General features: G+C 38.0%; 2 protein-coding genes across 3 annotated transcripts; one reads left to right on the top strand and one right to left on the bottom strand.

Annotated features, from left to right (window-relative positions):
• Nucleotides 1–516: 516 nt before the first annotated feature.
• Nucleotides 517–6,542, bottom strand: josd2 (Josephin domain containing 2). 2 transcript variants are annotated; one of them, XM_058389766.1, is made up of 5 exons: nt 6,360–6,542; nt 5,988–6,150; nt 3,152–3,280; nt 2,831–3,025; nt 517–1,230 (listed from the first exon to the last, which is right to left on the bottom strand). In XM_058389766.1, the coding sequence occupies exons 2-5, from the start codon at nt 6,107–6,109 to the stop codon at nt 1,119–1,121; spliced, it is 558 nt and encodes a 185-aa protein (XP_058245749.1). In that variant the 5' UTR covers nt 6,110–6,150; nt 6,360–6,542; the 3' UTR covers nt 517–1,118. The 2 variants fall into 2 exon arrangements, with proteins under 2 accessions (XP_058245749.1, XP_058245754.1); XM_058389771.1 differs by having other exon boundaries at nt 3,152–3,277; nt 6,360–6,539.
• A 2,127-nt stretch (nt 6,543–8,669) lies between these two features.
• On the top strand, nt 8,670–18,145 carry ube2s (ubiquitin-conjugating enzyme E2S). The gene is made up of 4 exons (XM_058399432.1): nt 8,670–9,172; nt 13,584–13,731; nt 13,844–14,034; nt 16,014–18,145. Exons 1-4 carry the CDS (start codon nt 9,170–9,172, stop codon nt 16,356–16,358), a joined length of 687 nt encoding a protein of 228 aa, XP_058255415.1. The 5' UTR covers nt 8,670–9,169; the 3' UTR covers nt 16,359–18,145.
• The last annotated feature ends 9,580 nt before the right edge of the window (nt 18,146–27,725 follow it).

Genomic DNA, 27,725 nt, shown 5'->3' with positions numbered 1-27,725 from the left:
AATGCATGATATTTAAAAGAAAAAAAGGAGAATTGTGCAAGTCTGTAGGCCAGTTTTATAACCGTTTTTAGCTCCAACTAGCTTCTCAGGGTTTTTAGCTTCAACACAATCAATGGAGATTATTTTGGCATTTGATTCAGACAGTCTGGAACAGTCCACATTTTGGTGGAACCACATATAAAAAGTGCTAGAATTTTTACAGTTTCAGGGCAGTGGTGGCTTAAAGGTTCTAGGTTGTTGACTGGAAAGTCAGGGTTCAGGCCCCAGCACTGCCACTGCCAAGGCCCTTAACCATCTCTGCTTCAAGGACGCTGTATCATATGCTCTGAACCCAGATTCCTAACAAGCTGGTATATGAGTTCATCTGACTGTACAGTAATGTATATATGACAAATAAATAAAGGCTTCTTCTTCTACCCGATTTGGCTAATTTAATGTTTACTTAATAAGTGACATGTCATGACACTGATGCAAGCACTGTACAGACTACAGCTGTCACAGATTGAGGAAACGTCATTATTTTTTAAATAACAGTCACTTTATTAGTGAATATTTTCATTCCACTTGTATCCTCTGAGATATAAAGAAACAGAGAGGAAAAAAACCACACAAGCAAATAAAAAGAAGAGTCAGGAGAAAAAGTTTCCCCTGAAATATGCCGAGCTGGATGATCAGCGACTTTAATTATATTTACAAAAGACTGTTGTAGCATTTCTGTGCATAGTTAGATACACACCTTCATCAATTTCAGCAGTGCAGTGCATAGATGCAGAACAAATAAGACTGCTCAAATGTTATTTTTAAAACTCAAGCACTTATCCTGAGAGAAATGAGCAGAAGAAGGAAGAGAGGCAGGTGATGCAGCTGTACGTGTACAGCGATCCGGCCTGAATCCTTTTTTTTTTTGTTTGTTTGTTTGTTTTAAATAAAAAAATCATTTACAGCAGAAATGTGTCTTATATTAACCATTCAATCAGCCTTCTCTGTGTGTATGTGTGACCATCTGGGAGTGCTTCCTTCCTCTTTGGTAGTGCAGCTCTGCACAGGACTGTCCTGATTTAAAAAGAACAATACTTTTCGCATTGTGCATGAACAGTCCGAGTGAACTTCCTGAGATTTCAGTTCTCCCGGTCATCTGAAATAAGCCACGTTCCGTCCTCTTCTACTTCTCGTTGGACTACGAGAAGCATCTCGGCAACATCCTGAGACAACTGCTCACTGAGAAACTGCCTGGAGATGTAAACATGAGAGACAAAAGCATTTGTGGGTAAATAATACAAGCTTACAGATGGATTGATACACTGAGCACCGTTTCTTCTAGTCTATTACAGTTTAAATCACCATTACTGACATAGACCTAACAACATGATACAGAACAGCAATTAACCCTTTTTACCAGAGACTTAAAAAATAGAATTTCCTCCTGTTTTGTCATGTTCATTTTCTGCACTGAATCTCTTTGTCATGTCACACTCCATAGTGGTGGTTAATGACTCATATGAAAATAGACACTCAGGGCTTTAAGAATTTTTAATTTTTCATTATTATATTCTGTTTTACCTTGCCTATTAGGGGCAATATATTCATGGACAAGTTTAAAAAAAATATATTTTTTTTTACATAAATGTTTATAGCTTCAAAGTAAGTTATATAAAACCCATTTCTGCTCTCTAGGTGCATCTAAAATTTACATTTCAGAAATTCTGTTATCCAGATAGGGGTAAAAACATCTCAAGCTGTAAGGCAACAACTAATTTGACTAATTAAATATCAGACATGCTGCGATAAAATTATTCATTTGTTCATACTGATTGAAAGTCGATTTCCATTCCGCCGACAGAACGGCACACTGGTAAAGGAAAAAAAAAAAAAGGGTTCTATACAAAAACCTAAATCTTTGTGAAACTTACAATATTCAAGATCCTTACAGATCCTAATAGGACTTTGAATGAACTGCTTTATTAAAGTCGAGTGAACTTGGAGGGTAAATCTGTTCAGAGTCACTAGGCTAGTATTAACTGTATAACAGAAATACATGGCATGGGGTTTAATTAGAGCGCCAAAGATTTTTGCCTTTTCTGGATAAAATAAAAGAAATAAAATATTTAGATATTTACTAATATTTATTATATCTATATTAATAAATTAATAACAGGCATGATGCACTTTTGTTGTGTCTCCAAAAAGTGAAATTTGTACATGCTGCCTTTCTCCAGGCATTGGGTTATGTTCACTATAACATCAGGAAACTCCAAGTGAGTTACAGGAGCTGTCTGTCAAAATAAGCGAGCGAATAATGGGAGGAGGGGGAAAGGCTTCAGTAGTGCGTCATATTTTGATCGTGTTTAAGTGTTCCGTGCTTTAAGTGATATCAAATTTATGGACTTTTATCATTCAAGCACTTTTTAAGCACCTCTTGATAAATGGCTACTGTCAAGGTTTTCCAGTACTTAAATTTCAACAAGCCACATCTTGTACTGAGATAAATATGCAAAAGATATACTGTATATTAGGTATATTATAAAATACATAATGATGTATATTTCTTGGTTAGACTTTCAAATTCTAAACTATTTAAAATAAGGTTATGTCTAAATAATGGTTTATCATTACAGTGTGAGCTGAGCCTCAAAGAACTATAAAGAACATTGTTATTCAGCAAGAACAAAAGCATGGCTGTAAAGGCAGTGTGTGTTGTCCTGGACAATGCCAGTCACACAGTCACATCAGGTTCCAGAAAAGGCTATTTGTTGTGGTTGAATTACCTGCTAATCTCAGGTGGATTTTTACATTTCAACTTTTTTGTTAGCTTTACATGCTCGAAATTCACCTAAGTTCTGTTTCTCCTCCGATCCAGACAGGACTCTTAAGCTTAGAGTCCAGGTTGTAGTACTGTCCGTTGACCTGTCGAACTGCTAGCCAGTGCCTGCGTCTCAGTGGGAGGGACACGATCCCCAGCGACACCCGTGACGGGACGTTCAAAATAAAACCCTGCACCTTCTCCAGACACAGACTCTGCACTGACCTGCGACGAGAGAAGAAACATACGGCGCAAAGTCACAATTTTTACAGTTGCAAGATGAACAAGATCCGCAATAGATGTACGAGTAAAAAGGTTAATTGTTTTTGTGGAACTGATGAACAAACTGACCTACGTTTGTCCCACCACACTGCAGCCAATTCACGACTCTGGAGAGCTGCCATAATCACGTTCACGTCATAGTTCCCCGTACCCAGCACAGAGCGGTGCGGGTTCACCACGCACTGAGGAGCAAGACTACTGGGGCAAAGATAGTTTGAAAAGCAAAGAAAAGAAAAAGAAGTCAGTTCTTTCATCAGATTCATTCACAAATATGAATGTTAGTCTGTTACAACATCCATGATGACGATTCAGAGACAGTGCCAATACTTTATGGATGCAGCTTGACATTATAGCGATGTTACAATTAAAGGAAAATAAAAGAGGTTAACATGCATAACAATTTCATTAGATGCCTCCTAAATCACATATTTCTGCACTATACTTTGCACCATAAATAGTGAGTAGTGTGTTCACAGTGAAAATTCCAGCAAGAAGAAGTGCACTTCAAGTATTTTTATTCTTGAGTGTGGAATGTTGAACTCTTCATGCACTCAGTGCTCGCAGCCTTGCTCACGTAGCAGAAGCGGGTCGGGGCTAAAAGGGCTTGGGAAAAATGTCAAGATGGCCGACGACACTTTTGTAGACCAGACATCATACAAATGACTTTAAATTAGCCCATGTTGTGTGATTTATTTTTCACCATTTCAAAAACACAGTATCCTGCTGCACTATGCGTGTTCAATGTCCTTTACCATTAACTGGGAAACAGAATGACAGAAATTAATGTAAATATCAAGGGCACATGAAAATATGAAGTATTCTCTAAAGGTCTTTGTCATAAAAAAAAAAAAAAAAAGACTGACCACGATGAATATAATTACAATTATATAAAACAATTATTATCTATAATACTTATTTTTATCTACAAATATTTGGAGTTCACCTAAATCATACTCCAGCAACATCTGTTTCTCTGTGCAGCAGATGCAGACTGCACTGAAACCCCTTTAGCTGTATAATCCACCACAACTGTATCACAACAGCTATCAAACACACAGGAGAACATGCCACTGACAGCCAAAAGTAAACAAAACTACTATCTGTTGTTGGCTATGCAGCGCTGCACATTATCTTACTTAGATAAGGAAGCTGTCACAAGGCGGCGATGGAACCAGGAACCATGTCAAGCATATCAAACAACAAACTGAGAAGTGGACATCCATGAAAAATCCACTGATGATGACAACTGATGTGGGGCTGAAGTACACAGTATTGTAGCACTGTAGTTTGGTCTGAGCACACAGCCTTTCCTCACAGCAACTCTTTGTTTAAGCGACCTTCTTTCTATCATTCATGATGACAATCCAGTGACAATGACAATGCTTCATGGAAGTGGCTTGAAATTTTTTGCAGTGGTACAATCTGATAAATATTATTACCTATACACCAACCAGGCACAATATAATGACCACCTGCTTAATATTGTGTTGGTCCCCCTTGCTGCCAAAATAGCCCTGACCTGTCATGCACTGTGTATTCGGACACCTTTCTATCAGAACCAGCATTAACTTCTACAGCAATATAAGCAACAGTAGCTCTTCTGTTGGATCAGATCACATGGGCCAGCCTTCGTTCTCCATGTGCATTACTGAGCTTTGGTTGCCCATGACCCTGTCGCCGGTCCACCACTGTTCCTTCCTTGGACCACTTTTGATAGATACTGACCACTGCAGACGGGGAACACCCCACAAGAGCTGCAGTTTTGGAGACGCTCTGATCCAGTCGTCTAGCCATCACAATTTGGCCCTTGTCAAATTCGCTCAAATCCTAATGCTTGCCCATTTTTCCTGCTTCTAACACATCAACTTTGAGAAGAAAATGTTCACTTGCTGCCTAATATATCCCACCCACTAACAGGTTCCATGATGTGGAGATAATCAGTGTTATTCCCTTCACCTCTCACTGCTCTTTACATTATGCCTGATTGGTGTATATGGGCATGCCCACCACTCAACTCTTTATGCATACATGTCCTTTTTCCCAATTTGTCTCTGTATAAGTGTGACCCACCTCCTGCAGATGGCCTTGTTAGACCTCTCTGCATTCCTGTCATGTACATAAAAGATTAGGGACAATGTCACAGTGACCATATCACATCTTGTACCCATACGTTTGAAGCGTCATTTCATTATCTTAAGAGAACATGTAGATTATGTGCAAACTGTCTGCCACTTGATGGTATTTTTCTATTTAAACCGGCTTTTCTGGTTCTGAATATCAGTGTCTTGTTCTCATTTCGTATAAAAACTTGTCTCAGTACTACTTGCTACTTGAACTCTGTGCCTGTGTGGGTTTTTTTGGCACCCTCTTCTCTGATAGCAGCTAAGACGGCAGGCTCAACATGAGACAGAGAGGGACTTCAATAAGGAATGAGATTATAAAAAGCAAAGCAATTTGGTTAGGTGGGTCCCAAATCACATATTTATACACTATTGTATGCCATTTGGTAGTATAAATAGTGTGAATAGTGCTTTCACGCTGAAAGGTGCAACAAGAAGAAGTGCACTTTACGCACCTGGATGATGTACTTATTCAATTAATCCCAAAAAGTTAAATAAGACTCACAGCAAAACTCTTTCTTTCAGTGACAGTGTAATAAATCTGCCAGTGGAAGAGGTTTTTATAATCATTCTAAGAAAAAACAGAACTTTTGGTTTTCCTTCTACCTTTTGAGACATGATTTTCGGTGATACTCTGACCATACCTCAGACCATCATTATATGGTTAATGCGTCTAAAAGCAAGCAGCTACATTAGTATCAAGCTCAAACAGAAACAGATTGTTGTTGTAAATAATTAATTAATGTTTACATGCATGCATATACATAAACTTATAGTGCTCTCACCGCTTGCAGATATCATCAGCCGCTTCCTTGGTAAACACTCTCTCCTGCAGCACGTTGTTCAGGGCGTGAATAGCACACAGCTCCAACCTCTGCTTCTCATGAAACACCTCCGAGCCGCTCATACTCACTCACACACACATATACACACACTGCTGGAGAGGGGCTACACACACGCACGCGCACACACACAACAAACACACATCTCGTTTAAAACCATAATCGGTTCATACAAGCAAAACACAGACCTGTAATTTATAAAATAAGTTTATTTTACTATCTCGCCTAGGTCATTTAGAAATCAAGTAAACACACAGCTACCCCCTTGATTAGCTAGGTTGCTAGCTAGCAGTAGTATCTAGTCTGTCCACTCACCTTTATTCACAAGCGTAAATGCCGAGTGGCGATAAATCGGATCTAAACTAATCTTCTAGGCAAGTCTTCCGTCCATAAGAACATATCGATTTAAATAAACAACTCTCCTGTTTCCATGTAACTAGGATGCTGTAGCGTCTTCCGTGAAATGGTGAACCGGAAGCAGCAGTGCTGTTGTTGTTGTTGTTAATGATGATGATGACGGCGACACCCATGAAAACGCCCCTAACAGGGTAGGTCACGTGCCAAACAGCACCATGCACGTTTACTACCGCAGCGTGCTGAAATAACAACACCTCGCTTTCGCAAGCAATTTAGTCTAGTAAACTAGAAACCGTAACTAGTTACTAGTTAGTAAAGGCTGTTTATTTTATTTCACCCCCTGTGGCTGTGAGGGCGATGTTTTTCTATATTGGTGGGGACCAAATGTCCACACAATGGCCAGGAATATCTGACCGTTTTCGCCTTGTTGGATTTAGTTGGTTTTACTTTTTAACAAAAACTACAGTCTTTATTACAGAAAATAAAAAAATTAGGTTAGATATTGGTATGGCATTAATTAGCTGCATTATTATTATTATTATTATTAGTAGTAGTAGTAGTAGTAGTAGTAGTAGTGGTAGTACTATTGTCATAATAATAATAATAATATAGAATATATATAGAATATTTCATTTATATTTTATATTTCATTTATATTTTTGAATACATTTGAATATATAGATTATTTCATTTATATTACATTGATATGTATTTTTCTTTTAATCTGAAGCAGTCTCTGGCAAAAGAATTTCCTTTGGGATTAGTAGCTATCTTATCTTATCTTAATAATAATAATAATAATAATAATAAAACATAATCTAGATTTATTTGTAAATTGTTTGTTGAAGCATTTACACAAAAAAAATCATGAAAATCCCATTTTTCTTCTTTATTTGTGTGTTGAGGCACTGGAGTAGAGAAGTGATGATGGTTCTTATTTCTGTTTGAGGCAAACCAAGATCCTAGTTTCCATATCAGGTTTTGGGAAGTGTTTAATATCTGATACATTTGGGACAAAAATGATCAAATGACCTCTGAGTTTGGGGGAAAAAAATCCCAACAAACCAAAAATCAGTAGGTAATTTGATCTGTAATTTTCTCAGAGGAGAACAGAGAAGAACCCAGACATGGCCAATCCAGGTGGAAATAAAATCACAAAGTAGTGCCTGTAAATAAGCTTATTCACCCACATCCCCATGTCAATCTAATCCCGTCCGAATAGGGCAAAGGTTCTGTCATACTAAACAAATTTTTATGCTTATTCTAATATACTGCTTTTAAGTTTTCAAAAAAAACCCAAACAACCTTTGTACTTTTTCAGTTTTCAAAAAACATTCTGTTGTACAGTAAAATGATTTTAGATTACTATTTTTTTTTTTAATTGATTGGTTTCTAGTGTTAAAACAAATGGTCATGCACTTGCGGGATACTGGTGGGACATTTTTTCCTAGGTTTTCCAAAGCAGATGTCCACATAAGATATTAGTCTACATGCTGAATTATCAGTCTTTGGCTGTTCAGAATACATACTGCATCTACCCAAAGCCTTACTGAAATCTTTGATGCTCGGTATGAACACCGCCAAGAGACTAATTTTAACACATTGAAAATCTCACTCTTCTTTATTTCCAAAACCAATGTGGATTTTGGAAATTGTGTCTGTTATCCAGATGAAAAAACAAAGGTACACACGATCCAAATCCTTCAAAATTATTTTATTTATTTTTATTTTTTTTGTTTACATATTTACATATCTCATTGTACCCTCCTGGCAGATCATTTACTTATTTATTTATTTTTAATTTTTATTTATTTTATTTTTCAAGGGTATGTGCGCAATTATTTTATGTTATTTTTGTTATGTGTGTTTCTTTCAGGTACTGTGTTAAATGTGTAATCGTTATGTTTTCAGTCTGTTGGTTGTTCTTAAAATGTAAAAGTAATAATAGTAATAATAATAATAATAATAATAATATATTATATTATTATTATATAAGTATATATAAAACAAACTGCAAAACAACAGATTGTGGGTTACTTTACTGCTATCAGTACTAATTACCACAAGGATGAATTTGCATGCTGTAGGTTGTGCCTGCATTTAGGGGCGGGTTTGAGTTTTTCAAACGCACCAATCACACCGGGGCATTTTTCGCATTCTCCATTTCAGCTGGTTTGCGAGGTTACCAAGAGTAGTTACGTAACCACTGAGACACGCTACGATTGGTTAGAATGGTGTAGTTGCGTGGGGACGTAGTTCCATGTCGAACGGTGATTGGCTAGGCCTTGCTTTTTTACGTGTGCGTATTTTTGTTCCTGTGTCAAAAACTGCTAGCTTGCTAAAATACTGAGGCATATTAGCCATCAGTGGTTAAAAACCCTACTATCACAAGAAACGCACGCCTTTTTTTAATTGTATATTTAACCGTTTAATCGACATCGCTGAGCTCGCGCCGAGAAACTAGCAAGACGAACAGTGCTAAAGGTTAGCGTTAGCAATCTTGCTAGCAGATTTTCAAAATTTAGCTAAGCCGAGCAGGCTCTCGTCGAGTTTTTACGTTTTAAATACAAACGATAGAAATATTTTATCGAGTCGTTTATCGACGTTATGGTGGACCTCATCACTGTCCTGGAGCGGTACTAGCTAGAGTGTAACTTCATATACAGCTAGCATATATAACGTTAGCATCAAAGCCACCGGCCGGTGAGCCTCGGAGCAAGGCTGCTGTTTGGACTGGATTCAGCTTCTGTGTTTTAATTACAGTCGATATGGTAAGCCCACCATGGCCATTTATTACTGCTGCTTGATGAACTCGTGTCTTTTCATGCCAGCAATCCATTTTAGCAAGGTATAGCCTGGTCAGCTAGCGAGAGCTAACTTTTTTAAAGTGACTTGTTAGTTTTTTTCTGAGTGATAAACAACCTATATATCTCACAGCAAGCTGATTTAACTCGGGAAATGTTAGAATTCTATCATAACCTATATTATTTAATGACTAATTGGTCAGCAGTCACACTAAGGAACAGTGATGCACAGTGTCGGTGTAACAGCAGGCTAACTAATAAACTTAATAACTCAGCCAGTTACTTTACATCATCTCTTTTCTGTTTTAAATCCTTAAAGGCTCACGTCAAAATGACCAGTTCTTTTTTTTTTTCTTTTCGAGACAAGAAACTTTATATTTCGGAAACTATCTGTTTGAGTATGCAGTGTTTCCAACTCTATTCAGAGGAAAGTAGCTAATATACGATGGAGAAGTCTCCATGTGACGTCACAGACTCATTTGCATATTGACTGCATTACTGTAATCATTTGCATATCAAGTAAGCCTTTAAAAATATTAACACACAGTATTAAAAGGATCGTGCTGTTTATAGAAAAAAAAAATATTTTTCTTGTGTGGTGTGATGGTGTCCGTCTGGAGCGTTTTATTCCATTTATATTGCCTCCAATAATTAGAGCTTTCATTTATTAATGAGTGTGATGGGTTTATTGACGTAACAAGAAGTTAGTGGGCAACAGTGTGTAACTATCTGGCAAGTGTTGGTGATAAATCTAATGTTGATGATTACCTCCTTTAAACCAGGGCTCTACACCGATCAGGAATTGCATTATGAGCAGTGAGAGGTGAAGTGAATAACACTGATGATCTCCTCATCATGTCACCTGTTAGTGGGTGGGATATATTAGGCAGCAAGTGAACATTTTGTCCTCAGAGTTGATGTGTTAGAAGCAGGAAAAATGGGCAAGTGTAAGGATTTGAGCGAGATTGACGAAGGGCCAAATTGTGACGGCTAGACGACTGGATCAGAGCCTCTCCAAAACTGCAGCTTTTGTGGGGTGGTCAGTATCTATCAAACGTGTCCTTTACGTCCTGTAAGTATCTTTTTTAAGTCTTGAAACTAACATGACCTAAAGGAACTGCTGCTAACATCTTGGTGCCAGATACCACCCCACACCTTCAGGGATCTAGTGGAGTCCGTGCCTCGACAGGTCAGGGCTGCTTTAGCAGCAAAAGGGGGACTAACACAATATTAGGCAGGTGGTCATAATGTTATGCCTGATCAGTTTATATGGTCAGTGTTACAGATTTAACCATGTATTATATTAGCTAATTTACTGTGTATATTATCTGATATAAAGCAAATACTGCTTTAAACTAATTTGTAAGTAGAGTAGGTGTATGTAACCACCTTGTTTTTATATCAAAGGGACTCTGCTACCAAAAGTTGAACTTAGTAGTTGAGGAGGTGTTTTTGCTGGGTATTTACTGGTTGTATGCGACAAACTACTAGTTGTAAATTCACCTCGTAGGATTCTGCCATTGTCGAAACGTCAGCACACTCGAGCTACGTTCAGACATGCAGTGAATTTTATTGCTGCACTATGAAGTCGTCAGTAGGCGTTCTTACTACTGGTTGCCATAGTAATAACCTTTATCACTGGGTGGCGGCACTAGTGTTTAAAATTAGATTTGGACCTAAAGTTAAACTTTTCTCAAATTTGGAGCATCGCTGGACCAACAGTACTGCCTCTCGTTGAAAATGAATGGTCTCCAGTCGCTTTATCGCTGTAGGATGCTGTGTGTGTGAGAACCTAACGTAAGTCTTTACACACTGGATATGAGTTTACTAATCCTTTGCTCTCAACTAATATAACCAGCAGCAGTAATGTGAGCTGGACAGCTGCACTGAGTGCAGGACAGTCAGTAATACTGCTGAAAAAGTCACTTCACTTGTTGCCAGTTTCCTTTTTCTTTTTCTTAAATGGGTTTAAGTTTAGTATATAAGTTATGAAATCATATTTTGTTGAGTAACAATACATAAACTATAATCTATAAACTACATAATTGTTTTATTTTTAAGTTTTATGAACCTGACTGACCTTTGTACCTTTTCTTCAATGTAGGTGTACATAACAATGCAGACATATTTACAATACAGCACGGCTCCTATCAAGCGTTCACTTCATAAGAGAAAGCATTATACACCCATCAGGCATAACATTATGAGCACCTGCCTAATATTGTGTTGGTCCCCCTTTTGCTGCCAGAACAGCCCTGACCCATTGAGGCATGGACTCCACTATATCCCTAAAGGTGTTCTGTGGTATCTGGCACCAAGATTTTAGCAGCAGAGCCATTAGGTCCTGTAACTTGGGCCCTTGGAAGCCCCACCTCACAATTTACAGGACTTAAAGGATACTTTTTATAGATACTGTCCACTGCAGACCGGGAACACCCCACAAAAGCTGCAGTTTTGGAGATGCTCTGATCCAGTCATCTAGCCATCACAATTTGGCCCTTGTCAAACTCGCTCAAATCCTAATGCTTGCCCATTTTTCCTGCTTCTAACACATCAACTTTGAGGACAAAATGTTCACTTGCTGCCTAATATATCCCACCCACTAACAGGTGCCATGATGAAGAGATAATCAGTGTTATTCACTTCACCTCTCACTGTTTATAATGTTATTGCTGATCAGTGAATTGTGCATACAGCAGACAAGTGTCCAGTGATGCTGGTATTCATACCTGATGCCATATAGTGAAGACACACTGATCTTAAAATCAGGACATGATTATTTCTGAATATTGCTATATGTATTCTGTACCCTCACATTTATTTTATAGCTCTGTATTAAGTATGTTGAGGAAAGTTCCCGTGTTTGTCCAGAGGGGGCGACAAAGCATTCGTTAAACATAATGAAACATTCGCATACAGTGGAAAAATCCATAACATTATGACAGGCAGTGTATGGTTAGATGTGTTTACTGTGAAATATTTTTGCATTAATTACATATACCAGACCAGATCCATGTAAAAATATCTGAATCTGGAATGTATTTCTACCTGCATTTTAGCAAGCAACAAGATGAGGCTGTCCATTTTTGTAAAATACTCCACACTGGGGTGGTGTGATGGACAAAGCATGACACTTTTTGTACCAGGCTTACAAGATGACAAACATAGTGCTACCTGTGCTAATTAATTTGCCATAATAAGCATCAGCATGTATAAAAGAACATGAATGCAATCCCTAATCCCTATTAACCTAATACTAACTTATTTAAAGTGCCTGCAATTATAATGCGATTTCCTGTTAGCCAAGAAAAAAGTCTCAGGTTGTCATGAGCACACATTCACCCAAAGTGGAGAGACTAGAAAAAGGAAAAAAAAATTTTGGTTTTGTTTTTAATCTGTTTGGAGGAGTCTGTGCCCATGGTAGCCCAAAATTTGTGTTTTTGGCTTTTGGGAGTGGAACCTAATGTAGTCTTCTGCTGTTGTAGCTTATCCACCTGAAAATGTTTTGTATTGAGAGTTACTACATCCTTCCTGTCAGCGTGAACCATTCTGAACATTATTTTCTGATCTTTATGACGTCCCCCTGCATTGCCACTCACTCAAACTTTTTGTTTAGCGCACCCTACACCCTGTGTAAATTCTAGAGACTGTTGTGTGTGTGAAAATCCAGCAGATCAGCAGTTTGTGAAATACTAAAACCAGCTCATTGTACCAACATCTGTGCCATGTTAAGTCATTTTGATGTTTGATGTGTACATCAACTGAAGCTCTTGACCTGTATCTACTGTATGATTTTATGCATTGCAGTGCTGCCACATGATTGACTGATTAGGTAACTGCACATGTATGTGTTCCTAATAAAGTGGACGGTGTAAATGCTGAATAAAATGTAAGCTATAACTGTGTTGCATCATAAGTTCTTTATGGGGCCAAGAGATTAACTTGAGATGATCCCCCAAGCTAAGATGGCCATTCATTTGGAAATGGTTGGGTATGAAACTATAGTTCAAACAACCTTCTGGAAATGACTGTGCTCTCATCGTTGTGCCCACCACTGCACCTGGAAGCAATTTTCATGGCACATGCCTCCTGATGTCATCTCACTCTCTTAATTAAGCATCAGAAATATGAGTTTGTTTGAAATCTGTGTTTTTCCTTCATTTTACAGCACAGGATGTGGCTACAGAGTAAAAGAGTTCCTGAAAATCTAGCATTTCTGAATATTTTGTTTTATTTATTTATTTTTTGGGATGGTCTGACTGGACCACAGTTTGATGTCCATTAAGGTCTGAGAGTGACTCACTTGTATGATTTTCTTGCTCAAGTTTTCCCCCAAAACAAGCCTTATGTTTTATTGTGCGTCTCTTCTTGTGTGCAGAACTCCAACGTGGAGAACTTGCCCCCACAAGTTTTGAGACTGGTGTATAAAGAAGTCTCTGCACTGGCAGCCGATCCACCAGAGGGAATCAAAATTTACCCCAGTGAGGAAGACATCACAGAACTTCACACTGCCATTGAGGGGCCAGGTTAGAGATTCACGGTCTCGTCTTGATGTGCTCTTTTAAATAGAATTGTCTGCACATGCTGTGATGGTAGAAGAGGTTCAGCATTTGTGCATTTTGTGTTGGTCTTGAACAGAAGGGACCCCATATGCAGGAGGCGTGTTCAGAATGCGTTTGGTCTTGGGGAAGGATTTTCCTGCCGTACCACCCCGGGGCTATTTCCTGACCAAGATATTTCATCCAAATGTTGGACACAAGGGTGAGATCTGTGTCAATGTACTGAAGAGAGACTGGAAAGCAGAGCTCGGCCTCAGGCACGTATTACTGGTAAGTAGTACAGATCACCGAACAAGATTGATGGTTTTCTCTGGAATTGGGCTGTCACAAATTTAGGTAATTCTGTCATAAGTTATCCCCAAATGCACGCATACTGTGGCCCCAAGCTGCATGATCATGAAGACTGAACTGTCTTGCACACAGTCGGCATCACCCCCAAGCTGAAAGCCTCTAGCTGATTCTGGTTTTGAGTTCATTTTTTTGAAACAATTTACAATCCTTGTACACAGTGGTCAAAAAGTATTAAAAGTTGTATTTCAAAAATTGTAGTTTAACACACTTTAGTATTGGAAGGGCATCATTTAGCTTTCCTGTAGACATGGATAATTCCAAACAATTTCTTTAGGCTTATAAAAGCCAGTGGTTGTGTTCGTACAAGAAAGTTGGTATTTATCACACACATGTACACAAAGCTGCATGTGGTGATTGATAAATCTCACACATTCTAAATTGCTTGTGTATGGTCATACTTATTTGCATAAACATGCCTTCAAAACACTGTATTTGGTAAATAACTTCACTGTAAGATGCTCACTATCCTGTGTACAGTGCTGCCTGTTACAGACTGCATGGAATGTACCAAAAGATGAACTTAACTAATAGTAAAGTTAAAATACTATATGTGGAGCAGAACAATAGTTTATTAATGGTTTATTTGGCACTTTTATGAAAAGTTTGTCTAAATAACTTGTTTTTAAAAGATCATATTTGTACATGTGTGCATTTTGTTGCCACATTTACATTTTGAAATTCTCCAATACTGTAAAAATGCCATTTTAGCTTTCTCAGACTGGTTTTAGGAAATACAAGTTATTGTGGCATCATTGAACGCAAGATGCAGCATCATTTTAACTTGGTATTTGGTTGCTAGTGCCGTCTCTAGTTTCTCTTTGAAATGTGCCCCTAGCTAAAAATCCCGAAATAGAGAGAAACTAAAATTGCCCTTGGCAAACAAAATGGCCTGATGAGCCACTCATCACTCGGCGTAGATTTTCCAGTTGTCTCTAAAAACACCTTTCTCCCTCTATAAAGCTGAACGAGCCAAATCTTCAAACAAGGCATAATCCTAGTCGAGCTTTAGTGCCTTTTATATAATTTTGCTTTATAGTCCATCTATGTCATCTGTCTGCATCATGCAAGCACTGAAATCAGTAATTACGCTCTCAAAAATGCTAATATGACACACAATAATTGGTGTGGAAGCTTTTCATAATCATTTTACCTGCTGTTACACGTTTTCACCACTAGGGGTTCCTGCATACGCTTGGTCAGGAGTGTGCACGAAACAGCTCGCATCCTCACGCATAAACATAACTGGATGAATCCCATGCAACTCATAGAAACGTGTCAGATAAATGAGACTAATGTTCTCCAACATGACTTGCATTTAAGTCTAGGTCTGTTTTTGCCAGATACAGCAATGACCCACTAACTTTTTTTCTTTGACATGGATATTATTGCATTTATAAGAAAGGCTGAAGCACTGAAATACTGAAGTTATCTTCAACATTGGTAGAGTTTGAACTCTTTTGAGCGGTCATGTTTTAAAAGGCAGGGCTTGTAATGGACAATCCAGTCTCTTGTGTCTAATTGACTTCACATGGGACACTGAAATCAGATATTTCATAATGATTGAGCAGGATGAGATCTAAAGATTCTGACTCGAAACTGGGCTTTAGCCTGGAGCTAGTCTGTTGAATCCATTTGCACCAATATGTATTGTTTTTTTCCTATTTAAAAATTGAATTGTTTGACCTATAATGGATTTTCCCAGTTATTTGCTCACCTCTGTTACTGCCTGCCACAGTTTTAATCAATTTGCTAATAGTTTCATTATTCGATGGTTTAAAATTATAGATTTTAAGATAATCCTACAGTTTAAAATTATCAGGTGACACCAATCAAAATGAAAAATATTAATTTTTCCCCCCTTCCCCCAAAATCTCATTATATTCTCTTTTCTTTTGCAGACCATTAAATGCTTACTGATCCACCCAAACCCGGAGTCAGCTCTGAATGAAGAGGCTGGGAGGTTACTGTTGGAGGACTATGCAGAATATGCCTCACGTGCTCACCTATTGACCGAGATCCACGCTATGGGAGGAAGCTCAGGAGCTCCAGAACCTGGTGATGGACCACAGCCCAAGAAACATGCGGGAGATCCGAGCAAACGTGCAATTACAGCTAGTGCTGCAAATACAGTTACTACAGCCAATGGCACAAATAGTAGCAGTGCCAGTGGTACAAGCAGTAGCAATAATACTGGAGTTGCTAAAAAGAAAACTGACAAAAAACGAGCTTTGAGGCGACTATAATAGTGAATAATCTTTTTTTTTTGTTTCTTTTATTTTTGTCAATATAAATATTGAATTGAGACCATATTTTCCTCCTTTTTATGATTTCTGTTCTAGAAAATAACCTTCTTTTTATTGGGTGTGTGATTTAGCATTCTACGAATTCCTTTCATCATCGTTTGTCCCATTCAAACTCTGCTCTCAGGTTTCTGCCTTTCATGATGACAATGTAGATCACACATGGAAAAGGAAAAAGTTTTCAATCAAGCTTGTATTTATGTTCCCTGAAATATCTCATAAGTAACCTTTATCACCACGTCACCGAAATAAACCTTTTATCGCTTTATCACCAGGATAATATCGCACAGTGGCAGTTAAACACCGGTCAAGATAGTGAAACTATTTTATTTCAAAACAGTGGCTTATTTTCTTTTCTTAAAGAAAGCATCATGTCATCTAGATCTAGAGCAACCAACTGTTCTTATTTGGCCAATTTTTAAGGTAAAGTGTCAATACAGCATACATATGGCACTTCCTAGACATCCAGCGCCTGTTGATTTTGCATAAGAATGTCAAAAATGCTTTTGATGAAGTGGAAATGTACAGCCAGGACTCCTTGCTCGAGTTTAACTAACTGCAGACACAACCTCTGGATTTTAATTAAACACGAGAACAAGAAATGAACAGAATCTTCAGGTGTTTCAGAGTGTGAGTAAGCTGATGGTTTATCAAATCGCCTTATGAGTAATGAGTTCCATTCTGCTTCACTTGGAAAGTACACAAGACAGTTCAGCATCCTGCTGTTGAGTGATTTTTAGAAGGTTAAACACCATTCCAGATCTAATTTGTAATATTTCACACAAAGAAGACAAAATGCAGCTTTGTCCCTTCACAATATTCTACAGCTGTGTAGTGTGTTGATAGAGTAAGAATTAGGGAAAGCATAGAATGGGTTAAAATGTGGTCTGAGTATAACTAAAATGTGCTCATGTCTTTTTCCATGTATTTTTGTGTGCTGATACATTGTCGATTTTATACATTTTTTTTTTCCCAGTTTAAACCATGTACGTGTTAACGGTTTGCGCTTCTGGCTTTTTGTCAGAGCTCCATGAAGCAGAAGGGGCAGATCGTGGTCTTACAAATTATTTTTTTATATCTAGAATGAGACGGTCCCTTTTCAATTTAAAATGAGCATTTGTGCTGTTCCACAATTCTTGTACACGTTTATTTTTAATCCAATAATGTGAGTCGTTTTTAAAAGCGTTCTAGCGATAACGCCCCGTACACGTGTAAATTAGAGCTGAATTCCAGCTGTGTTGCGCTTTGCGAGGGAATGTCTCATCTCGTCACTCTTCTATCGGTGCATTTGCCTTCAGTGCACATCTAACAATGTCTATATTGTCAACACAGGGGGCTTACAGTTCCCAAGGAAGCTCTGTTTTAAAGGCTCTGGGCTCTGCTAAGACCGTGCATACGGGTAACCTTTTACCATTTTGGAGGTTCTGTGTGGGCTTTGGGGCAGTTGTGTTCATTTAAGTTATTTAAATTAAAAATAAAGTATCTTCTGTTACATAAGAGTTGTGCTGAACATTTTTCTGCTTTATTTTGTAATTTTTATTTATCAACCACTGTCTTTATTTTAAACTGCTCTAAAAGCACAGCTCTGTGGCAATAGTAATTTGTATCATGGGTGTATATTAACACCCACTTACTAAAAGTTATCATTTAGTAACAACTCCTTTTAAAGAGACCTGTATAATGGATGGTGTGTATGATGGAAGTCTAATAATAAGATAAGTGCATAATTGTTTAAGTAGTGAAGCAGTAAGTAGGTGTTTATATAATGTTTATGAAGGGGGCTTGGGTGTGAGTGCTTGGCAATACATGACATGGCCAAAAGTTTCTGGGCTCCTGAGCATCTCATTTGTATGAACATTCCATTCCATATATACAGACATAACATTATGACCACTGAGAGGTGAAGAGAATAACACTGATGATCTCCTCATCATGGCACCTGTTAGTGGGTGGGATATATTAGACAGCAGGTGAAGATTTTTACCTCAAAGTTGATGTGTTAGAAGCAGGAAAAATGGACAAGCGTAAGGATTTGAGCGAGTTTGACGAAGGGCCGGATTGTGATGGCTAGACGACTGGATCAGAGTATCTCCAAAACTGCAGCTCTTGTGGGGTGTTCCCAGTCTGCAGTGGTCAGTATCCTTTAAGTCCTGTAAGTGTCCTTAACAGGACTTAAGGGATCTGCTGCTAACATTTTGTTGCCAGACACCACAGAACACCTTCAGGGATCTAGTGGAGTCCATGCCTCGATGGGTCAGAGCTGTTTTGGCAGCAAAAGGGGGACCGACACAATATTAGGCAGGTGGTCATAATGTTATGCCTGATGTGAATATTACCATTTCTGTTGCTATAATAATCTTCACCTTTTTTTGGAAGGCTTTTCACTATATTTTTTGCTCCTTCAGCTACAAGAGCATTAATGAAATGGTGTGCGGTCAGTTTTCCTGTTCATCCCAAAGGTGCGTTGTGGGATTGAGGTCAGGGGTCTGTGCGGTCAGAGTTCTTCCATTCGAACCTTTTTCAAACCATGTCTTCATGGAGCTGGCTTTGTTCACAGGAGCATCATCATGCTGGAACGTTTGGGCCTCTTAGTTTCACTGAAGGAAAACTATAATGTTATTGAGGTCTTTATAGCAGCACTTTGGGGAAGAATCGCACACTTTTCTGGAGCGATTAAAAGTATTTATCTAATAATTAATCTCTGAATTTTCTGGCACTCTCAGTACTTGGCTTGTAATTAGCAATAAATCACAGAAATGTTTGATGTCAGAGAGGAAGGAGATAAATCATGTAACTTGAAACACTGGCAGTTTATTACATCTGAATATGAATTCCTGGGACGACCTCTTGGATGTCTCCGCACCTGAATTCTGGTAAAATAGCTTCAAAAATCATTTCTATTATACACTCTTGCACTTTAAGAAAACTCGTAGCCTGTATTCCACTAAATCTGTGTAGACATATTAATGTTCTGGCATTCTGCAAAGAACTTGTTAGGCAGATGAGTAGCCAGTTTACCAAACATGTCTGTATAAAAGCAGTCAGTCTGCAGAAAGGTTTTTAATTGCTAGTTCAGTGTGCTGTCCTCTCAGTGATTAAGTTGTTGGCTACATGCCACAATGAAACGGTCATAAGCCTAATAGATTAAGTTTGTAAAAGGTCTGAAAAGCAGCTGTCAAATTATCAGCAAGGCTCAATTACACTGCACAGATGGTGAGAGACAAAGTTGAATGATTTAATAAAACAGATGTAGAAACGACAATCAGCCGAGTCCAGAGCGACGAGGCTCCGGTTTGACTGGTGTTCACCTCACCTTTAAGACTTTGTGAAGAAATTGTGGAAATTTTAACTGTTGGGAAAAACTGAATAAAAAACTTGTCATTGAGAGGAACATTTCAGTTTAAGAAAGTATGCATTTATCAGAATTTTACATAGTAAGATATGTGAAAAAAATCATCACTTGAAAGGTTTTCCCAGGTGATCATATTTTAAGTTTATATATATTTTTTTATCTTGCTTATGATTATTAATTATTATTAATGTACTGTACATTGGTCCATTGTCATTGTTCAGATATATTAAGTTATATACACCAATCAGGCATTGAGAGGTGAAGGGAATAACACTGATTATCTCCTCATCATGGCACCTGTTAGTGGGTGGGATATATTAGGCAGCAAGTGAACATTTTGTCCTCAAAGTTGATGTGTCAGAAGCAGGAAAAATGGGCAAGCGTAAGGATTTGAGCGAGTTTGACAAGGACCAAATTGTGATGACTAGACGACTGGATCAGAGCATCTCCAAAACTGCAGGTCTTGTGGGGTGTTCCCGGTCTGCAGTGGTCAGGATCTATCAAAAGTGGTCCAAGGAAGGAACAGTGGTGAACCAGTGACAGGGTCATAGGTGGCCAAGGCTTATTGATTAACGTGGAGTGAAGGCTGTCCCATGTGGTCCGATCCAACAGATGAGCTACTGTTGCTCAGATTGCTGAAGAAGTTAATGCTGGTTCTGATAGAAATGTGTCAGAATACACAGTGCATGACGGGTCAGGGCTGTTTTGGCAGCAAAAGGGGGAACAGCACAATATTAGGCAGGTGGTCATAATGTTATGCCAAAATCTATCATTCCAAAACGTATTGTCTAAATATGTAGGTAGGGTATGTAGATTTGCTGTTATTGACATTTGCTTGATTTTCATTCATTATTTATATGTAGTCTTAAATGAGAAGGCGTCCATTCCATATAATTACAGTGCAGACAAGAAAATCTACACCAAATAACCTCGATGTAAGGAATTTCAGTCTTAATGTTTACCATATGACAGAGAAGTGATTTCAGAGACCCCTGACTCTCTAGTCTGCACCTAACACAGCTGGGGTTGAAATGTCTAGCAGTAGAATTATGGCTCATTAATGTATGCTGGTTCCTAAAAATACATGAGTGCTGATTTTATATCCTTCAATCAGGTTTATCTGCCATTATTTCCACCACAATTCAACAATAGCTTGTAGGACTACCCCTAGTATTACTAGAACTATTGTGCTGGTAATGAGATTTAATTCTGGGCTTGTCCTGTTCAGTACTTCTTTGCAAACCATCTGGAGAGGAAAAGTGTCTGAAGGCTGTAAACCCAAAGGCATCAGCAGATGCTGGGAATTTTCCTGGCTGATACCCTGCCAGCTCTGCAATACAGACATTTTTGACTGCTGCTCATTCCTAGGGCATTTAGATTTCAGTTTTCTGAAATGCTGCCTCATTTCAGATGCTGAAAAGCTGTGGTAAAAAGTGGTATCTTTCAGATGCAGGCACAATCCATTGAGGTTAAGCAAAATACAACACCACTCTTCACGCTTTTTAGCAAACGTGCTTTTCTGTTCCTGACATGTATTAATAGTTTGTATCTTGTAATATTTAATACATTCCTCATACTAATGTATTAACATTTTGTCTATCGGATATTTGCAATCAGTATAAACAAATGGATTATTTTATTGCTGCAAGTCTGACATTCAGTGTGAGCTGGTTTTACCTCTGTGATCACCTTACACATTTTAGTATATGAAGATAACATTTTCAAATTTTAGATGCTTATGAAAACACTTGGGGCATTTCAGAGAGCAGAAATGGGTTTAATATCATCATTTACTTTGAAGATATAAACATTTGGGTGAATAAAATTTGTGTTTTGCTCGTTTTGGAGATTTTTATGAATATATGTCCATTAGCAGGCTAGTTAAAGCCAGAAATATATAAGAAATTCTATGAATTCCTCAATTCTGAGTGTCTATGTTTATAACCACCACTGTGGAGTGTGACATTACAAAGAAATTCAATGCTGAAGATCGACCTAACAAAACAGGAGGAATTTCCTTTTTTTCTGGCCTCTGGTAAAGAGAGATAAATAGCCAGTAGTCTAGATAAATAGCCAGTAGTCTAGATCCTTAAGGCTTCTAAAATGGCAGAATTATAAAGAAACTGTGCTGATGTCTTGCCTCGTCTGATAGAGATGCAGCAATGCTGGAGTGCCACAGTACAATTCTTTATAGAGTCTAATGTATTCTCTACTTTTTGGTCATTTAAAAATGATAGTTTAATGCATTATATCACTGCCACATGTTAACTAGTTCAGCCACCAGGTCAGGTTTTGTCAGGTCTCCACAACACATCTTGAGCTTCAGTTTAAAATGATTAATAAACCATGCTGCAAATCTTCTAAGTTGAACCGGATAATAGCGTCTGAGATGTCTGGCAGCAATAAAAAATTGGATGATGCACAGACTGCAGTCTTTCACAAGGCACAGGTCAGGAAGGACCTCACTGTCCCACACTGTAAGGAGAGTGTTAAAGGAGGTTATAGAGCATTAAAGGTACCTTAGCAAACATGATTTAAATTGTTAGTTTGTCCTAGGCCAGTGATTTTTAACCACTGTGCCGAGGCACACAAGTGTTATTCAGTTACATTTAAGTGGTTAAAAAAAATGATTATTTAGTTACTAGAAATAATTTGACATTGTTGAATGCCTGTGTGTGCAATGTAGTGACTGACAGATGAATGGAAATACTTGTCTATGTCAGTAGCGCAATACTGACCTTAATTCATGACAAGAGAAACAACGCCTGTGTAAACATATTGAGAAACAGGCAACTTTAATTAAAAAAAAAAAAAAACACAGTAGTGAATGAGAGAGCTTAGGTTTCACACTGAGTCAGTATACACAATGAGTTGTAAAATCTTTGGTTGGTGGTGTACTGTGGGATGTTTTCAGTTTAAAAAATGTGCCATGCCTCATAAAAGGTGGAAAAACACTGTCCTAAGCCACATGGCTGACACTGATGCTTGTATCATTTTGCTGGTGCTTTTACTGGATAACTGGGAGATCCAGATTTACAATATAGAGCTTAAATTTTAGGCAATCAATTTTGTTTTAAAATATACTAAAATATACTTGCATTTTACTTGGGACTACTGACATATATTTATATTTTTTAATAGCAAAGAGTTGTCACAGCAAATATTGACTTTTTTTTTTTATTTATTATTGTTTGCTACTTTTTTTTAATAGTATTTCAAGTATTTTATCATTTTGAAGGTTTGTTTGCTTAACAGCATTTCTTTGCGTATGCCTTTTGCCCAGTACCTTATGCTACCCAAGCTCCTGCTACTGTATTCCTAGCTGTAAGACACTTTGGCCAGGACATCATTTTGCTCTCTGCTAATCTGATTTATGCAAAGTGCCGAGTGGGTTTGGCACAGTCCACACTGACAGACACATGTGAATCAACCTTGCCAAATCTGCCATGCTTGCTCTTTGGGTAAAAACCCGCATAGACAAATGGACTAATCTCGTGATGCCCTCAAGTCACCACAGTGTTATAAATGTATCATAGTAAACTGTGTGATTGTTCCACAGGAGTGGCATTTGTTTCACACTGATAGTCCAATAATATGTCAGTAAAGTAAAATATAAGAGATTTTCAACATTAAAAATGTCCTTCAAAATTAAAAACTTTAAACAATCCTAAAATACATTTATAGAACTTAATATAGATCTCTCTCTCTCTCTCTCTCTATATATATATATATATATATATATTGTATACAATATATATACCACATATATTGTGAGGTGGGGACTCCAAGGGACTTACAGGACTTAAAGGATACTTACAGGACTTGAAGGACACTTTTGATAGATACTGATAGATACTTGATACTTTTGATAGATACTGACCACTGCAGACCGGGAACACCCCACAAGATCCAGTCGTCTAGCCATCACAATTTGGCCTTTGTCAAATCCTTACGCTTGTCCATTTTTCCTGCTTCAACACATCAACTTTGAGGACAAAATGTTTACTTGCTGCCTAATATATCCCACCCACTAACAGGTGCCATGATGAGGAGATAATCAGCGTTATTCACTTCACCTGTCACTGGTCATAATGTTATGCCTGATTGGTGTATAATCTTATATACTATATATAACTCTATAGAAAAACAGTATTCTTGCCTGTCCCAGCCCACTGCATCCACACATTACCTTAAAATACCATCAACTGAATAAAAAAAAATCCTATTACTTATATCATTATTGTGTGAATCCATTTAGCATCTCATGATTAAAACATTATTTTCCCATGAGCCATCCATTATATGGGATGTTAAGTGCATCCCACAACAGAGAGTGCTGCAGAGATGACACATTTTTGTAGGCTGACCTGGAAGTTAGCACTGACAAAAAGCCAACAGGATTTTTCCACTGTTTCTGAACTATTGCAGATAAGAAGCTCTGTTCTAGACGAAGGTTTATGATTCTTATACATTTAGTTGATCGAGATAATCTTCTCAATGAACACAACTTTAATGAATTTTGCTGAAATACAGTCACAAGAAGTAAAAGGCTATAAATGAACTATACCACAGTCACATGACTTCAGCATCACCACCACTAAGCTGAACTCTTTCAGTCTTTATTTAAAACCTTCTTCCCTGATAAAGATCCTCTGTGCTTGTAGAAAATAAAATGGGAAAATATATTGAGCTTATGTTAAGCATAGAAATGATTTCTGTCATTTAACCAAAAACCAATTAAAAAAACCACTGATTTTCAGACGAAAGAACCAGAAGTGCAAAAAATGCAAACTTATTTCTGGATTTTAGGATTCCTCGCTGCAGCACTCCTTTTTTAGAATATTTGGAATTTTAAGCAAAAAGCTGAATAGTAAAAAATTCTAATTTTTTCAATGATTTTGTATATTTTCACATTGGGAAAGTAGCATACAGACCTCTTACACAAATTAATGTTACATTATTAACTAAAAAAAATACATTTGAAATAAATCATTACAATATCCTCATGTGATTAGCATGGATTCTAGGTAAACACATTTTGTGTATTTGCTCATTATATACCAATTAATCTTAAATCTTGTGACACTTACTGTAAGAAATAGCTTGTGTCTTTGAGACTGGAACAAAATGTTTAAATGCATACTTGTTTTAAATTCGCTTTTTTTTCTACAAGGGCTAAACGACACCCTGACCATGGAATCCCCTACACTAACACTAAGCTGTTTGTTCACTGTAGTAGGCATATTAAAGGACTGTCACAGCAGGACTAATTGGCAGCTATTTTCCTTGAAGTACATTTTAAAGATGTTTCATTCGACTTATTTAGCTAACTTAGGTAGGCTATACCACTTACTTGCCACACAGTACTTGCTTGCTCAAAGCTGCTCTCCCCATCATTACAATCACAGCAGCTGATTTGGAAGTGACACTTATTTTTTGGCACTTTGTTGCAGCTGCCAGTAAAGCTTTTTAAAACATTTTTTGGAGAAAATGTCTGAGATTAGCTGTGAAAGTTTAAGGGGCAGCTCTTACACTGAAAACACAGCAGAACAAACCATTTCACAAACTAGGGGAGATACACCAGTCAGGTATAACATCATGACCACCTGCCTAATATTGTGTTGGTCCTCCTTTTGCTGCTAAAACAGCCCTGCATGAGGATGCACTGTGTGTGTATTGTGATACCTTTCTATCAGAACCAGCATTAACTTCTTCAGCAATTTGAGCAACAGTATCTCGTCTGATGGATCAGATCACACGGGTCAGCCTTCGCTCCCCACGTGCATCAATGAGCCTTGGCGGGAACACCCCACACGAGCTGCAGTGTTGGAGATGCTCTGATCCAGTCGTCTAGCCATCACAATTTGGCCCTTGTCAAACTCGCTCAAATCCTTACACTCGCCCATTTTTCACACTGGTTGCCATTGGTTTGTTAAATCTTCGGTACACAGGGCTGCTAAATGGTGTGTGTGTGTGTGTGTGAGAGAGAGACCTGTCCCAGTGCGTGTGTGGGACAAAAGGGAATTCAAAAATGCAAATAAGTGGAAAAAACGGGAAAATTGGAAGAAATTGGGAGAAGAATTCGCAAACTTTCCAATGTCCAGTCTGCTTCTGGGCTTGGATAATTATGTTCTAGAACGTCCTATGGATTTAACCGTAACTTTGATGAACAAAGACCTGCCAGTGGAATTTGTTAGGACTTCCATTACAATCTTAGAACTTGTAAACTGTAACCTCTGAGCCATTAATTCATTAATTATCAATTAATTAAACGCTACTGACAATATTGTATTTTCCGTTGTAGTAATGTTAAACCATCTCAGCAGCGCCTTTATTTATTCATTATGCTATAGCATAGCAGCCTGGTTTTTCCATCAGGCAAAAAAAAAATAATGGTGACATTATTAGAAAAAAATTATTAGTTTGCTTCATTTAGCGACTTTTTGGTTGTGTTCGCCATCTCGATTTTCTGTGGCGTGCTGATCTCCAGAGTGTGTGATCGCAGGCTGTAATTTGAGGCGCTTAGAAACGGCTGAGCGCTTTCTCTGAGAGAGAGAGAGAGAGAGAGAGAGGCCTGAACAGCGGCCCACCCACCTGTATAGGAATAGCAGACTAGCGCACTGCCTAATTACTGTCTGTGGGAAGCAAAAAACTCAGACTGGGGGAGGGTTTTGCCTTAACGACACAGAAATCGAAGGATTCTGAGGCCCAGAATTAATAAAACGTGTCGGTCATATTGGCGTAAAAAAGAAATACAAGGAAGAAAGAAAGGAAAGTGAGCAGAAGCGCGCGCCTCTCACTGAGAGCGCCTCACTGACCTGAGCGGACCTGTGTGAGAACAGCACACACACACACACACACACACACAGCAACAAGACTGCAGTTTCTCCCCCGCCGTGTTGTAGCTCTGTTCTGCTATGGCTGCCAATAACCTTATTATTGTTTTTTTGTTTTGTTTTATTTTGTTTTTTTTTTTAGACGCGACCTCAAACTGCACGGTTGTTGATTTACTTTCTGATCTTCTGCTCAGAAACGTGTGAGCGTGCTGGTTCCGTTTGAGAGGAAGTCACAGCTTTTGTGTGTCATTCATTAATTTGCATTTTCATTCATTTTCCATCATGACACAATGTGTGCGTATGAGCCAAACGGATTCACGTGCTGTCCGTCCTTTTCCCACGTCCAAACTCAACCGTGCGCTGTCCATGGTGCTGAATGGAACAATGAATAGCCTTAAACAGCTGCAGCTACTGGAAGCGTTATTTCATCATAATTCCTATTATGACATTTATTCGTGATGCACGTTTTGCAAATAAAGCAAGCGAACCAATCATCAGCTTCCTTCTGATGTTTTTTTTTTAATGTTTTATAACATCACACATCTGCACAACTTCTGTATTTACGATCTGTAAAGGGTGCTGTTGTGTAAATACACATTACTCTGCAAACGTTTTATGCACATATAAATAAATGTTGTTAATCATTATTGAAGATGCCTTTTCTTCATTAAAAAAAAAAGAGCATTAAACAGTAATACATGAAACAAAAATAGTATTTGGAGTGACGACCATTTGCTTTAAAAAAGAAAGTGTGAGGTTTTAGAAGAAAATTAGCTGTCACGGCTTTTCTGGAGACTTTGACTGTCACTTCTTATTTTTTTTTGCAGCAGCCTTCATTATGTTTTTGTCTGAAAAGTGGTCTCTTACGTAATACGCTGCTTTCTTTACAGGCAGACACATCATATTTCTGAAACATGTTAAGTTTATGCTGGAAAACTAATGTTTGGAAAGCTGAAACGGTTTGTACGGACTCGATGAGGTAGAAGACATAACATTTAAAAAATATATATATATACATATATATAAAACAAAGTTTCTACTACAAGTACTGTATATATAGATATTGTTCATTTAGGCTGCACAGATCTTTCACCACTACGAAGTGCAATGAGTGCTTAATTC

Source organism: Hemibagrus wyckioides, linkage group LG01, assembly GCF_019097595.1.
Source record: "Hemibagrus wyckioides isolate EC202008001 linkage group LG01, SWU_Hwy_1.0, whole genome shotgun sequence".
Classification (NCBI taxonomy): Eukaryota; Metazoa; Chordata; class Actinopteri; order Siluriformes; family Bagridae; genus Hemibagrus; species Hemibagrus wyckioides.
Note: the sequence above shows the minus strand (reverse complement) of the source record. Positions and strands in the feature narration are given on the sequence as shown.